At 43.8% G+C, this 15954-nt stretch overlaps 1 protein-coding gene across 8 annotated transcripts in view; it reads left to right on the top strand.

Moving 5' to 3' along the window:
• The window catches only part of LOC126284967 (histone-lysine N-methyltransferase 2D-like), a 322299-nt gene extending 306853 nt beyond the window's left edge, over window positions 1-15446 (top strand). For all 8 annotated transcript variants that reach the window (XM_049984245.1, XM_049984244.1, XM_049984243.1 and 5 more), the window contains one exon: window positions 14687-15446. In XM_049984245.1, coding sequence (XP_049840202.1) covers window positions 14687-15040 — 354 coding nt within the window. In that variant the 3' untranslated portion in view covers window positions 15041-15446. The remainder of the gene's footprint in view (window positions 1-14686) is intronic.
• Window positions 15447-15954: the final 508 nt, after the last annotated feature.

Raw genomic sequence — 15954 nt, 5'->3', positions numbered from 1 at the left:
ACCCTTCTGTTCAGTGTGCTACGCCTATTGAGCATAGGATAGAGCTGTTTGAGCCTCGCGCTTGCTCAGTTGGTCATGTGTTGTATGTGGTCCAGCCAGACACCGAGGTATTTGACTTTCTCGCGGAAACGTCTTGGACGTGCATGTAGAGTTATTGGTCTGCAGTAGCGGTGCTTGTGCAGTTGCTTCGGTCTTGTAGTGAACAGAACGGCTTCGCACTTCTCGACGTTTACTGTAACGCGCCATTTCTCCAACCAAGGCTCAGCCACTCTGAGTGCAGTCTGTAGGCATGATGTAATGTTTGATGGTTTCCAATCTTGTGCAAGGATGGCTGTGTCATGCGCGTAGATTGCCATCGTTGTGTTGTGTGTGGTTGGGAGATCGTTTATGTAGAGGTTAAACAGCAGGGGCCCTAGGATGCTTCCCTGGAGTACTCCCGCGTGTATATCATGTCGAGTTGATTGTTTTCCCTGCATGTCAGTGTTGAAACTCCTGTCTGTGAGGTATGAGTGTATTAGACGCAGCAGCCCGTCGCGGAATCCCACGTCGCTGAGTTTGCAGATGAGGCCGTTGTGCCATAGACGGTCGAAAGCCTTTTCGATGTCCAGGAACACTGCCCTGTAGCTTTGTTTATGTTGAAGCCAAATGTTAAAAATGTGTTCAATGACCCGTAGGAGTAGTTGTGTTGTGGAGTGGTGATTCCTGAAGCCGAATTGCTCCTGTCTCAGGATGTCATTTGTTATGCAGTGCCTAGTGATGCGTTTGAGAATCACCTTCTCAACAATCTTACTGAGCGAGCTCAGAAGGCTGATGGGTCGGTAATTTTGTGGGAGGCTGTGGTCTTTCCCCGGCTTCCTGAACTTCAGGACCTTGGCCATCTTCCAAAAGGCGGGGAAGTGTTGGTGTTTTAGTATGGCATTCGTTATGTGTGTTAGGTACTCAGTTGCTTTATCCGTGAACTCCTGGAGGAAACGGTTTTGAATGCCATCATGACCAGGGGCTTTCCTAGCAGTGGAGTGCATTATAGCCCAGGAGACTTTGGCTGTGCTAGCATGTCGAATGTCATCGCATGATGGTTGGACTAGAATGCGTGTAACCTCTTGGTCAGTAGCAAGTGTAAACACTGGATCTGATGGTACCAGGTTCGGTGTGAATGACGCTGCGAGTGTTCGGGCCATTAGCTCTGCTTTCTCTTCCGCTGAGTATGCAGGTCCGTCAGGCCCTTGAAGTGTGGGGGTGTATATTTTCTCCCTGGTGAAGTGTCGGGCTAGTTGCCACACGCCAGGTCGTGTGGTGTCCAGCCCTAAGAGTTTTTGGTTCCACTGTTGTGCTCTATGTGTTTGTATTTTATCGTGTATGATGCCCTGTAGCCTGTTAATGTGCCGTTTGAAGTACGGACACCTGGTGCACTGCCATTGTCTCCTGAGGCGATTCCTCATTGAGATTAGGCCCAGGATTTCCTATGGCAGGGCCGCACTGCGTTGTTGTTAGGAGCGATCAGGTATGGTGCCTGCCATTGCGTCCTGGACGGCGTTAGTGAGGGTTTCTACTGCCTCGTCAATTTGTGCTGTTTCATTAATTTCGTGTATAGGTGGGATGTGGCTATTGAGCGTTTGCTTGAACAGTGTCCAATTCGCACGCCCATAGTCCAACATCTTGCGTTGTTCCATGTGCTGCAGTGTTTCCTCGATGTATAGTATTACAGGTTGGTGGTTTGAGGGCAGATCGTTTTCAACAGCAACGTTGAGTGTCGATGTAATGCCCTTGATGAGGGCCATGTCTATCACGTCTGGCCTGTGTCCCCTCTGATAGGGAATGTGCGTTGGTTCAGTCAGCGCTAGTATAATGTAGTTTCTGCCTAGTGAATGTTCGTACAGTTTTTTGCCGTTGGGATTTCGTATGCGTGAATTCCACTCTGGGTGTTTAGCGTTCAGATCTCCAGCGACTATTACTCGCGGTGAAATGTTGAGTAATGTGCTGATATCGCGTGTTGAAATGCCTACAGGGCTGTTGTATACCGATATTGGTGTGGTGTAGGCTCCGTTGAACTTGACTCTGATGGCCGTAGCCTCAATTTTTTCCAGTTCGGGGAGCTCTTTGTTTGTGTGCTCAATGTCTTTGTGTATGACGATTGCAGTTCCACCTGCCACGGCATCGCCCAGTCGGTCGGTACGATATACACAGTAGCCAGGAAAGTTTAGTTGTTTGTGCGGTTTAAGCTTGGTCTCGCTCAGTAGCGTGACAAGGATTCCCTTGCACTCCATGAACGTGGTAAATTCTGCCCTTTTGTTGTGGATGGAGTCTGCATTCCAGAACAGGATCTGTGATAGTGTGTGCTGGTATGCGTTATGGGCCGGTTGTGGTATATTATTCATGTAAGAGTGAGAAAGAGTGTTGTGATGGCAGTGTGTATGACGGCCCAGTATTGCCCGGGTTCGGCACTCATGAGCTGGGTGATGAGTGTAGTGATGGCTGTCAGCACCTTGGTAAGGATTTGAACGGTCGTGTGCCGAGGGAATAGCGTTTCCAGTATTCCCCCAGGTGATGTGTTGGTGTTGGGCATGGCAGCCTGAGGTGCTGCTGTGAGTTAGCGGCCGCTTGTGCGGGTATTGGTGTGTTGCTAGGAGTGGCATTTGTGTTTTGTGACAGAGGTTGTGGCGCCTGTGTTACTTCTGTGGTGAGGGGGATGGTAGTGTGAGTTACAGTCTCGGTGTCTTGTTGACTGTTTTCCTGTGTGTTGCTGATCTGTTGTAGCTGCGTGGCCTGTTGTGGTGATTTCGTGTTCCCCACCCTGTGTTTGCTTGTGCATCTATTCATCCTCTGGACTTGGGGATCGGGGGGTTCTTGTGTGGATGTGTTTTCCTGTATATGGTGCGTTTCTTGGCAGCACGTGATTTTCGGGAGTGGGGTCGTGTTGTTTGGGGGCATAGGTGTTGGTACCGATGCTTGTTGGGTTTCAGGTGTTGTCTGTGGCTGTTGTGTAGCTGTTGCAGCAGTTGTTTCACGTGTGTGTGTGAAGGGCGCTGAGGTTCCGCGGCCTGTGCCATTCCGCCAGGGCGTGCAACCGTGGCAAACGTTACGTCGTTCCTTACCGGATTCGGCGCTGGCCTTGGGCGTGGTATGTCGTACAGTACCCTATTCTTGTCTTGTTTTCGTTTCAGCACCTGTTTGTATGCACTGCACTGTCTGAAGTTTGCCGCATGGGGCCCACCACAGTTGGCGCAGCGTTGCTGGTTATGCTATGTTTGTGTGCAAGTGTTGGATCTGTGGTCGCCAGTTCATCCGCGGCAGCGAGTTGCCAGGCCGCAGCGGAGGGCCGAGTGGCCGAACCGCTCACAGTTGTTACATTATTAGGGGACGTTGGGTGGTTTGTTAAGTTCTACACGTACGTCCATCCGCAGAAAGCTCTTTATCTGCAGGATGGCGCGGGAATCAGCCGTGTCGGCTAACTCAACCATGTAGTGTGGCAACGGTGCCTGAGTACGGAACCCTGTCATCCGGGAGGCACTTTTGCAGCCGAATCCCAGATAACAAAGCGCCGCCTGTACTGTATCGTTGGGGGTACTAGGATCCACTCTCTTGATCACGTACTGCTGGGTTCTCTCGTCCAGCGTTCTGTACGTGTAATGTTCGATCTTCCGATCTTTGAGGAAGGTCAGAAGATCTTTATATTCGTTGTCTGTGGCAACGTACAGTGAGGCCTGCCCTATCCCCCGAGTACTTTGCATGTAATGTGCTGTTTGTGTGCCTTTCCGTGAATGCAGTGTTAAGGGCACTGTGCCATGTACTTATCATATGCACATTTCTTTTGTCCTTCCAACACAGTGCTAACATATTTCCTATACGCCTGAAAATAAGTTCACCTCGCTCTTTTATAGCACGAGGCAATCCCTGCCGAGATTTTCTTGTTGTTCCCACAAGAGCAGTTTTTGCAACTTCCAGTTCTGAAGCAAGTATTGGACTTGTGTAGAATCTGCCCGTAAGCAAAGTGTAGCCTTTTCCTGACAGATTTGCAAGCAATGTCTTTACCAGAGTCACTGTGTCAGACCTTTCACCCGCGCAAACAGAGAAATTCCAGATGTAACCTGTGTCAGATACGGATAACATGTACAGTTTGATACTGTATTTATTTGGGTTTTGTGGCATGTACTGTCTGAAATACACACGACCTCGAAATTTACACGTGCCTTCATCTATTGTAATTTTTTGAGATGGTGTATACGCACGCTGGCAATTAGCACACACATTATCTAGGAGGGGTCTCACCTTGTGCAGTGGGTCATAGCCAGTTTCTCCTTTTCTCTTAGCTAAGAAGTTATCACTAATGTGGAAGTTTTTCAAAATAGAAAGAAATCTGTCACGGCTCAAGATGTTTGGACAGAAATTACATGACACAACAGGGTTTTTGGACCAGTGCTCTTGTATACGTGGCCTCACATTTACATATGGTCTACAATTGCCAGAAACTTCCTTATTTCCATAAGTGTAACTCCTTTCCACTTTGATAATGAGCAGGGGGGTGAAAGGGAATTTGTGCTTCGTAATTGCCTGACGCATTGTTGAGCATACAGATTAGTTTGTTCCTTTACAGGTTTCATCATACTGTCTGTTAGGAAATATGAGAAAAATTCTATAGGTGCACTGTTCTGGTCTAAACTGACAACATTGCATATTCCGGATTGTCCTGAGAATAGATCGATGTCTGGTGCACGATCAGTAGTCGTGCAACCTTCCTCAGAATCGGTGCGGCGCACAGGTCTCTGCTTCCCCCTTGCCTTCAGTCTCGCTCGTTCCTCAGGCACAATATCGACGGGATTACTTGCTGCTGAAGTGCTTGGACACCTGCTCACCTTTTCTGAATCTGTCAGAAGAGTAATATTTGCAAATAAAATCATAATTACGTACTGAGAGTTTTTTCAGTGAAAATCTGAACAAAAATTTCACATTTTTTGTTGTCAGAATTCTTTACCTGAACTGCCAGAAACTACTTCTTGAACATAGTCCACATCATCATCAGAGTCATCTACAACATCTTCCTCTGACAAATCAACGTCACTTTCTTCGAAATCACGATGTAACTTGCGAGAAATTTCTTCGTCCGTCATGCACGCTTCGCCATGTCGACACTACTGAGACCGCGCAGGAAAAATCGCCGCTCACAAAACACGACAAATGAAAAGGGAAACACACCCTTCCACAGCATGCCCGCGCCATCTAGTGACCAATACTTGAACTACAGTCCATGCAGTGCCTCCCAGACAAGCGGGAGCTCTAAGAACACACAATGGAAGGAAGAGGAAGAGGAAGAACAAGAACTCGCGCCCGTAAACTTACAGGCGCCGGACTTTTGGGCAGGCTGCGCACGCCCTTATTTTTACGGGCATTGGCGCCTAAGTGTTAAGTGCATTGAAGATAGGCAACACAATAGTCAAAAAATGAAGAAAGTCTTGTAATATTATTGTTTGATTTCTACAGAATTGTATCACTTGCCAGAAGTTTGTCATTAGCCACAGCACCAATAAAAAACAGTTTCCGAGAATCATATTGCACAAGGAGCCTGGATACGACAATATGGAAAGAGAGCCAGCGTGTGTGGCTAGGATGAAATAATTTTTGCGGTTTTACTTTTACTATGTTCTGAAAATCTTTCGATTTACTAATATGTTTAGGGCTGCACTGGAAGTAATTGTGAACATCGCTCACTACATCTTTTATGCTTCTAGGAAGGGTTAAACAAACAAAGGATACACATACCATTCCGTCAGTAACAGCTCTGGAATATCTTGCTTAAACAAAGTAGATAAGGAATGACTGTCCGCTAAGATAGCATTCACTCCTCCTGCTGTGAAACCAGTCGTATTCTCAAGAACTTGACAATATCCTGATATAATGTATCAGCAGTAGCATCAGTAAGTGCGATCAGTCCCAGAAAGGCCACGCTTATTTGATTTCCTTCACTTGGAACACACACTGCCAAACACAAATCTTTTATGCACTCCTTATCTGTTGATTCATCAACAGTGAGATTAAATTGCTGTCATATTATTTGTCTTAAGTGTGTCAGTTCACGAAACTTGCCTTGCTTGCAACATTTATGTTTTCAGCTATTTTTGTTATGCCACAATAAATATGTTTTGCAACTTGTTAATTAGGACACATGGCCTGGTTGAGTTGCAGTAAATGTTCAACCACCCAAAGTGATAAATCATGCTCTGCAACAAAACTAGCAAGGCAAGTTTCACCAATCGTAACTGTCACGTTATCTTGAGTTTCCACTTCATGACATATCGGTAAATTTAGGTTGCCTTTGCTGGTCACCACAATTACAAGTTTCTTACCACTCACGTGCTTTACTATATCACTTTTTACAGACGTAGTTTTTAGATCACAGTCACTGCCCAGCAGTAAACATTATGAGGACCTTTCTTGCTGCTTCTGAGCCAACCACTACACACTGTTTCTTTTTCCCATCGGGGATTATATTTCGTACAATATTGTACCTTTTTGGGCATTGTCACCACGGACTGAAAATCCGACTTTGAACTCATATTTAATCAAGCACAGCACTCTCATACTTTGCACGAGCTTGTGTGTCACCTCGTAACCGCCGTGAACTGCCCAGACCCGTAAATACACTTTGTTGCCCATATGCTCCTTTGCTGAATAGGCATAACTTCGACTCCATCCATTGCCTTGGACTACAACCGCTGGACAGTGTTTGTTTTTCATGACTTTGCCTTCTCTTGTGTCCAAACAATACAGTATTAGTCCAGCAGTAGTAATTGTTAACATAATGTTTCCTTGTGATTGAATTGACAAGTATGTGTTATGTAGCAGCATTTACTATCGACAAAGGAAGATCAGAAAATTTCGGTATATTTACACAAAATTTTGTATTTTCTAGAATAATTCAAAAATCAGAAGATCTTAAAAAAAATTCGAAGGACCTGGCAAGACTGCCTAATGCAGTTGGCCATGGCACTGGAGTTGGGATGGCTCCTCATTCCTATCGGTGTCTTCTGGAACCTAATTGACGCTCTTCCCGCACATCATGTAGCAGTCTCTGCTGCAAAAGGTGGTTATTCAGGCTTTGGAGAGGTTGTCCCATTAATGAAACTGGACAATGTAATTTCCCCACAAAAAGATGAAAGGAATTACTTACTTCATTTTCGCAGAATCACTTCTCATACCACTTGGTGGAGATTTATTGTGGCATGAAGAAGCTTCACCACTGGAAGAGCTGTCTGCAGTGTGCATTTGCCTTCCTTATGAGGTGCTGTGAGGAAGACGTGGTGCTGAACTTTGCCAGGGGAATCAAGAAGTGTGCCAGCCTAGTTATAGTATTGGAGGGACTGTGCTGTATTCACTGGTGCATGGACTCAACCAACATAAAACTTTTCAGCTTACATCTACAGTTGGCCAACCAGTTCAACTCCTGGACATGGCCATGGATTGGTGGTGTCACATGGCCCACAGCATGTATCAGAGAGATAATCTACTGATGCTTCCTGCAACACTCTCCTCAATCTCATGTGCAAGCAATTAGATGAGGATGTGGTTTCAGGTCTTCTGAAAGGACTCAATTTTGAACTAGCTCTTAAATCGACACCCATCATGAACATCATCAGCACAGTGGAGCAGGCAGTTTGCACGACTTTGACCTTAATAAGTAGTTTAGAAAACATATGCATTCTTGTGAACAAAGATAAGAAATCGTTCTTGCCCACCGACAAAGGCAACACAACAGTGTACCTGTCTCACGAGGGGAACATTGAGAAAAGAGGGCGCCAGGTAGAAGACAGTATGTACCAGGAGACTTTCCTGATCCTACCAAGATGGTGGAAAGGAAGAATGTGGCACTTCTCAGAGAACCCAGCTTGCAAGATGAGGTTGTTAAGAAAATACAACAGAGAGCTTCATTTGCACCAAGACTTCATGGACGGCCACAAGTTCATGACAGTTGTGCCCCTCTGTTAGCAACCTTGGTGCCCTGACATGGTCACTAGCTAAGTAACTGAAGAATAAGCTTAACACTTATGTCGAGAGGTGTCCACATCAAATTCGCAACTCTATGGATTTTGTAGAATGCCCTAACAACTTTAAAGCTTAAGGATATGGACATCCTTGTGAGTTTTGAGGTGGTCTCCCATTCTACCAGAGTGCCCTTACTAGAATTGTTGGGACTTATTGGCCAAAAGTTTGACATAAGAGATGATTAATCTTCTAGGCATTTCTTGATGTTGACATAATTGCTTTCTTTTTTATGGTGGTTACTGTGAGCAGACAGGAGCTGTAGCCATGGGGAGTCCACTTTTACCAGTTTTCACCAAAATGTATACGGAACATTTTGAGGAGGAAGCCTTTGAATCAACCCAGTGGAAGCCTGCCTGTTTTTTCTGATGTGTAGACAACATATGTCTGACATATGGCCACATGGAAGAGACAAGTCTAATAACTTTCTCATTCATCTCATTCCATACACCAGAACACCAGTCTTACAATGGTGATTAAGTGGTTGGAGTAACATGCCTTGCTGTGTGTTCCGGCGAAAAGAAGAGCGAATGGCACATTGGGCTAAAGTGCACACTAGAAAAATGAGTTGAGCACCATATATTTTCAGGTACACAAATACACACACCAGGGGCCATGGCAAGACTTGATTATTGAGAGCAGTTGCCAGGGTAGGTGTAAATGGGGAATGGACAGGAAAAGTAGGCATGAGGCGGGCTGGGTAGCAGGATAGTGAGAGGGAGATCTTTCGAAAGAAGACTCAGTGCCTGCACAGCAAAATGAAAGTAGTTCAGGGGAAGGAGCATATAAAACACACAGAGCAGAGTGAGAGGGAAGGTGAAGGTGGAGAAAAGGTATAGGGTGGAAAAGGGCAGGAAGGGAGGAGGAGAAAGAGTGAGTGTGACCATGGAGTATTCTGTAGGATGGGGGGGGGGGGGGGCTCTACTCTGGGTGATATGGGTAGATGTCATCCCTCATGACGAGAGGTAGCCAAGGCCAGATTTTCTGATCTATCACAAGAGTGCTGGTTGTAGGCATGTTAACAGGTTTATTGGTGTCGGAGGAGGAGATGGCACACATCTTTTTATGGATGAGCTGAATAGGATACTGTCTGTAAATAAAGGCTCAGATAAGGTTATCAGTATAATTCGACAACTCCTGCTTTCCATTGCAGATTTGGCTTTTGCGGGTAGTGAGGCTGTAAGGTAGTGTCATTTTGACCTGGACTGCATGACAGCTGTCAGAATGGAGGTACTGTTGATGGTTGACATGAACAGATGTATTTACAGAGCTACTTGAGATGTGGAGTTCAACATAAAGGAAATTCACTTGTTCAGTTGAAAGGAGCCAACCAAAGCAAATTTTGGAGTAGATATTTGGAAAGAGCAAACGTTTTCTTTGCTGCTAGTTGAGATATTGAAATTGAAAATGTAATTGGGGTATTAGGTGTTGAGTGGGTAGAAAGCTTTCCTCCATATGCCGCATAAATAAGTTGGCATAGGATGGTACCATGTGAATACACATCACAGCACCATGGATTTGCTTATATATTCAGCATTTGAAGCTGAGTAATCTTTTGAAAGACCTGTTTCACACACTCCTTCTCTCCTTCCAGTTACCCTGGCAACTTCTCTCAAAAATGGATAATCAACAGTCAGCCTCCCTGTGGCCACGTGTGTGTGTTTGGATGTCTGTGTATATGAATGTGCTAGAGAAATAGCAAGAGCTTGTAAGATAGTGTGAATCTTTTTGTTGGGCATTTTTATGCATTACACTTCAGTCAGCTGCAGATGAGTGTTTTCCTTTCCTTATTTTACGTATTGTACCATCTGGGAAATTCCAGTGCTGTTAGAGCTTTACTTACATGCGGACAGCTGCTGCCACTCAGCACACAGGAATGGTGTGCTCAAAACTTTGGTACATAGGGCTTGCACCCTCTTCAACAAAGAGAACTGAACATTTGAGGAGGGTATTCCAGAACAAGTAGTACAAGGAGTAGCAAATGTGGAGAGCCCTACACTGTACATCCAACGTAGAACTGGTGGAAACTGAGAAGCACAACAGCTTTTCTTCTCCATCTTCCCTTAATCCAATCTTGTGCCCTGTCTCTAATCATCTCGTTGTTGGCAGGACGTTAAATACTAATCTCCTCCTCCTCCGCCAGCCGCTGTGGCTGAGCGGTTCTAGGCACTTCAGTCCGGAACCGAGCTGCTGCTGCTGCTGTTGCAGGTTTGAATCCTGCCTTGGGCATGGACGTGTGATGTCCTAAGGTTAGTTAGATTTCAGGAGTTTTAAGTCTAGGAGACTGATCTCAGATGTTAAGTCCCATAGTGCTTAGAGCCATTTGAACCTCCTCCTCAAGATAGCAACAACCTAACAAATCTGCAGCTACAGAACATTGCCTATCAGAATAACACGGAATGCATTATGGCAATACTAACTTTCTGGCACAGATGTCTTAACTACTGGGACTGTCATTGAAGAATCAATTGATATTTGAGTAAGGTAAGTGCTGATTAATCATGAGGGCCAACTGCATTCCTAACAAGGACTGGGAACTTAAAATTAGTCTGATTAAGAAGGGGAATGTGATACTCCACAACGGACTGACTTCCGGGGTAGCAGAGGTAGTGATATATTGTGCGTGTTTGAAACTGATATCCTGGTGTTCACCTGCCAACTATTGTATCATGAAGAACACTGGGAAAAGCTGAAGAATTAAGTTTTGAATGCCGATAAAGAATGGGTTCTTCTCCAACTTATTTCCTTAAAAAACATAGGCATATTCTGTTCGAGGGTGGAGAGATCTCTGAGAGATGATGATGATGATGATAAAAGAACAAACAGTGGCCTTGCTCTGATAACAGTGAAACCAATGAAATGTTGCCACTATTACCAATTGGAAAATTTTAAACTCTCAGGTGATATAAAAACACTACGGTGCAGCTGTGATTTTAAAATCAGTGTCTGGGTGCCTATTGAAATGTCTATGTAGTTTCTTAGAAGCTTAGATGTGAGATGAAAGGTGCAGATGGAGGAAGATGAACATTGATGATGTACTTTTTCCTGATTAATATTAAAAGTTTAATATAGAAACAACAAGAAGAGGTTGAAGAGGATGGTTCAGCTGCACTGAGTTCTGCTACAGCTGTTTAAAAGCCTTTTTTCTCATTTAGCGTAGATGAGTTAGCGTTAGCCAATATCTACATCCATACAGATTCCACAAGCCACCGTACAGTGGGTGGCAGAGGATACTCTGTACGTACCACTACAAGTCTAGTCATTTCCTTTCCTGTTCCACTCACAAATAGACTGAGGGAAAAATTTCCGCCTGTGTGTCTCAGTACGATCCCTAATTTCTTGTGTCTTGATATTCCAGGTCTCGATGCAAAATGTATGCTGGCTGCAGTAGAATTGCTCTGCAGTCAGCTTCGAATGTCATTCCACTAAATTTACTCAATAGTGTTCATCAAAAACAACGTAGAGGTTCTTTAAATTTATTCAACAGTTTTCTGTTCTTCAAAAAGAATGACGCATTCTGTCCTCGGATTCACATTTGAGTGCCCAAAATATTTCTGTAATACTTGCATGTTATTCAAACCTACCGGTAACAAATATCAACCTGCTACAGCGACAACTCTTGTCGATATTTTATGCTGGGAGGAAAGGGGGAACTGCAGCTTACAACTTTTATTTATTTCAAGAAATGCAGGACTCTTCCTTTATGAGCAATCATATTTATCTACACCATTAGCCAAATAAAACAATTCCTGAATATAAACAATTTGTTCTTAATTTTGGATGTTGCCTTTTGAGATGAGACCCCTGGTAGTGATTTGACATGTGATTTTAAAAAATAAATGCATACTGAGTTAATGGAAAGAGTGTGGTACTAAAATGAATTTTACAAAATAATTTAATTCAATAGACAAAAAAATCTACTCACAAAGTGGCGGCAGAACACACACTCAAAAGAAATTTATAATTAGGCAAGCTTTCAGAGCCAGTGGCTCCTTTTTCAGACAGAAGGGTTGAAGGGGTAGAAAGAGGGGTGATGGAAAAGGACTGGAGAAGTCTAGGAAAAGGGGTAGATTTGGGGAAAGTCACCCAGAACTGTGGATCAGGACAGAGATACACCATACGGAGTGAGGAGGAAAGGCTGATTGTTGGAGACAGCATCAGGCGAGATTTGAAAACCTGAGAGCTAAAAGGTGGAAGACGGGTAATATGTAGACAGAGATTACTGCTTAAATACCATGCATGAGTTAATAAGAGTGAAAAGCTAAATGCATTGTATGAAACAGAGGTGGGAGGGGGGGGGGGGTGAGGAAAAATAAATGAGAAAGACAATGAAAGACGTAGAAAACTTAAAAGAGAGTGAAGCAAAGAGTAGTTACAGTGAAGAAATGCTGAGACGGAAGAAAGTAACATAAATTAAGGCCAGGTGGGTGGTGTGAACCCAAGGACATATTGTTGTGCTAGTTCACTCCTGCGGGGTTCTGAGAAACTGATGTCTGGGGAAAGAGTCCAGATGGCATGTGCAGTGAAACAGGTGCCGAGGTTGCAATTGTCATGTTGTAGAGCATGCTCTGCAACAGGATATTGCATGTTGTCAGTATACACCCTCTGCCTACAGCCATTCATCCTAATTGGTAATTTGCTGGTAGTCATGCTGATATGGAAGGCCGAACAGTGTTTGCATAACGGCTAGTATATGAAGTGTCGTTTCACAGGTTGCTTCCCCTTGGATAGTATGTTTTGCCAGTTATCAAAGGGAGAGCAGCCTGTGAAACAACACATCATATACCAACTGTTATGTATAAACATTGTTCAGCCTTTTACATTGGCATGGCTACTACCAGATTATCAATTAAGATGAATTGTCATAGGTAGAGGGTGAACACTGGCGGAGCGTGCTGTACAACATGAGAGTTGTGGCCATGGTGCCTGTTACACCATACACGATATCTGGATTCTTCTTCCAGACACCAGTTTCTCATAACTCCACAGGTGGAAACCCTTCACCTTGTTTTAGTTTCCTACAGCTTTCATTGCCTTACCCGTCTAGTTTTCACTGCCCCCCCCCCCCCCCCACCTCTGTTACGTACAGTGCACTTAGCTTTTCACTCTTATTAACTCATGCACAATGTTTAAGCAGTAATCTCTGTCTTGCATATTACCCTGCATGCTACCTTTAAGCTCTCAGGTTTTCAAATCTCATCTGATGCAGTCCCCAACAGTCTGTTTTTCCTTCTCAGTCCATCCGACCCACGGTTCTTGGTGACTTTCCCAAAACCTACCCCTTTTCAGTCCCTTTTCTTCATCCCTCTTCCTTCCCCTTTGACCCTCCTCCCTGAAGAGACACTGGCTCCAAAAGCTTGCCTAATTATAACTTTCTTTTGAGTAAGTGTTCTGCTGCTGCTTGGTATGAGCAGATTTTTTTATCAATCCAATCAAATTATTTTGTCAAATATAAATTGTATTTTAGGATTTTCTATGACTGAATCCTCTGTCAGTGATTAAAAAGTGCCACTCAGTTGACTAATAACGTAGACATTCTGATTATGGTACTTGTAATTAGCGCACTGGAGCTAAACTCTTATTTAAGGAAAAAATATTTGTCCTCAGAGATTCAGAAAAAAGCTAGCCTTTTATTTAAAGTCTTCATATAAGTGAAGTGATAAACAATTGAAACCCTCAGCTGCTGACAGGTGTCGTTTATATACCTCGGTGGGGACAGCTGAAAATGTATGCCCTGACGGTGACTCGAACTCAGGATCACCTGCTTACATGGCAGATGCTCTATCCATCTGAGCCACCGAGGACACATGTAATGTACGTAATAGATATTTGCCCATCCACTCATCACTCGTGCACACTAAGGTGACGATTCCTGAAGAGTTCGGGCAACCCAGCCATTTACCTACGTCTGTGTGAAAGAGCACAGGTTGCCCGAACTCTTAGGGGGATCGTCACCTCAGCGTGTGCAAATAATGGGAAAATATCTATTAGATAAATTATGTACGTAGATTGTGTACAGTTGGGAATGTGGATCTCATGGGAAGCGTTCAAAGGATAAGTCCCTGCAATTGCGCTATTCATCTGTGTCCTCAGTGGCTCAGATGGCTAGAGCATTTGCCATGTGAGCAGGAGATCCTGGGTTTGAGTTCTGGTCAGGGCACACATTTTCAGCTGTCCCCATTGAGGTATATCAATACCACCTGTCAGCAGCTGATGGTTTCAATTGTCTATCATTTATGCTAGAGAAGCTGCACAGTCATCAATGGTACCTGTTCTTTTGAGAACAGTTACTATCTTCGGCCAATTTTCTCTCCCACTTCTACCTTGTGCTTCCTCTCAGATGACCTTGTTGATGATGGGACATTAAACCCTAATCTTCCTTCTTTCCTTTACAGTCTCTCTGGCTCACATTGCTAATGTCTATTGATATAACCATCAAGTCATTAAACTCTAGTTTCACATTCTCTTATCCTGAATTCAGATGGACTGCCTAACTCCACATCATTCACAAAGAAGGAATCCGTGTCAACATTCTTTTGTACTTATTTGTGTTATATTAGAAAATTAATGTTTAGCACAGAAGCTACTATTGAGTAGAGAACTAGCTTAATTGCAATGTTGCCACTACATAATATTGATTCTATTGTTATTGCAGAACAGTGACAGCTGCGACAATCCTAATGAACAAGATAACAGTGCTGATGATGAGAAGGAAGCTGCTGGCTCACCTCAGACACCACCAAAATTGCAACGACTACAGCAGCATATGGAATCGGAAGCGGAGATAATGGTGGCACGTCCACTTGTAAGTTATGCGGATAGTGATGGTGAAATGGGGCCAGTGGAAACTGAAAAAGAGAGGACAGATCTGGCAAGTGCTAATTTTGTTGATAGTACTGTACCTGTCCCTGTGCTCCACAAAGGAAAGAGAATTGGTACTGAACGACGAGATCCAGTTGATTCATCAACTGTTACAAATCCAGTGAAAAGGATGAGGCCAGCTAGATAGGATCAGTTGGTTGCTTACCTGAGCTCTGTAATCTCTGACCCCCTGCAGTACTCCTTCCTCAGCACCTATCAGAGTGAGCCGGAGTTATGTGCTGCAGTCAATTTGTAACTTATATCTACAATGAAGTTTTGTACATACTAGATATGGTGTACCTATAGATTGTGTACAGCACACTGCTACAATGTTTCAGCTCTCATAAGTTTTTAATTATTATTTGCTCCTGTGAAAATGTTATGTCTTTTAATGTTTTGTATTATAACTATGTCAGTGTATCTGTTAAGTATTATGTACACCAGATTACAGAGTGGTGTCATTGAAATGTCATTTTGTGAACTATGTAAACTTCCTTGCTTTTGCAACAAGTTAGTAACATGAGCATGGTAGTTAAAATAAACAAATAACTAAATCCTATGTTGTTCATTTCTCAACATTTCCCCTTCTGTTAATCAAGGAAGACAGTTCTAAAAGTTCACAAGAACATCTTCAACAACAGAACGAAAATGGTTTACTCATAAAAATCAGTACTTATGCAGTACGGGACATCTCTCACTGAATAGCGTAAGTGGTGAGTCGTCGACAGGTGCACATAAAAGAATGAAAACTTTGCTAGAATAAACCCTTTGACGGGGCAGAGTGCACTTGCCCACTTGTGGGTGTACAGGTACTCCTGATTATTTGGGGTAAAGCGGGAGGGGGGTGGGGGTGGATATGCACGAATAATTGCAGTACAGGGTTAGTCGAAATTATATTACCACTCAAATGGCAGAAACAATTTATTGACTTCACATACATCTATAAACAAAATACACTGAATGTGTTAAATGATGTGCTGCAAGTGCTAAGTACCACCAAATTCAGTCAGTTCACCATCACATTCAACACTTGAAAATCAGCGATTAACATTTAAAATCTGT

The sequence above is a fragment of the Schistocerca gregaria genome, chromosome 8 (genome assembly GCF_023897955.1).
Source record: "Schistocerca gregaria isolate iqSchGreg1 chromosome 8, iqSchGreg1.2, whole genome shotgun sequence".
Classification (NCBI taxonomy): domain Eukaryota; kingdom Metazoa; phylum Arthropoda; class Insecta; order Orthoptera; family Acrididae; genus Schistocerca; species Schistocerca gregaria.
The sequence above is the reverse complement of the archived record's forward strand: the minus strand, read 5'-3'. Positions and strand labels throughout refer to the sequence as shown.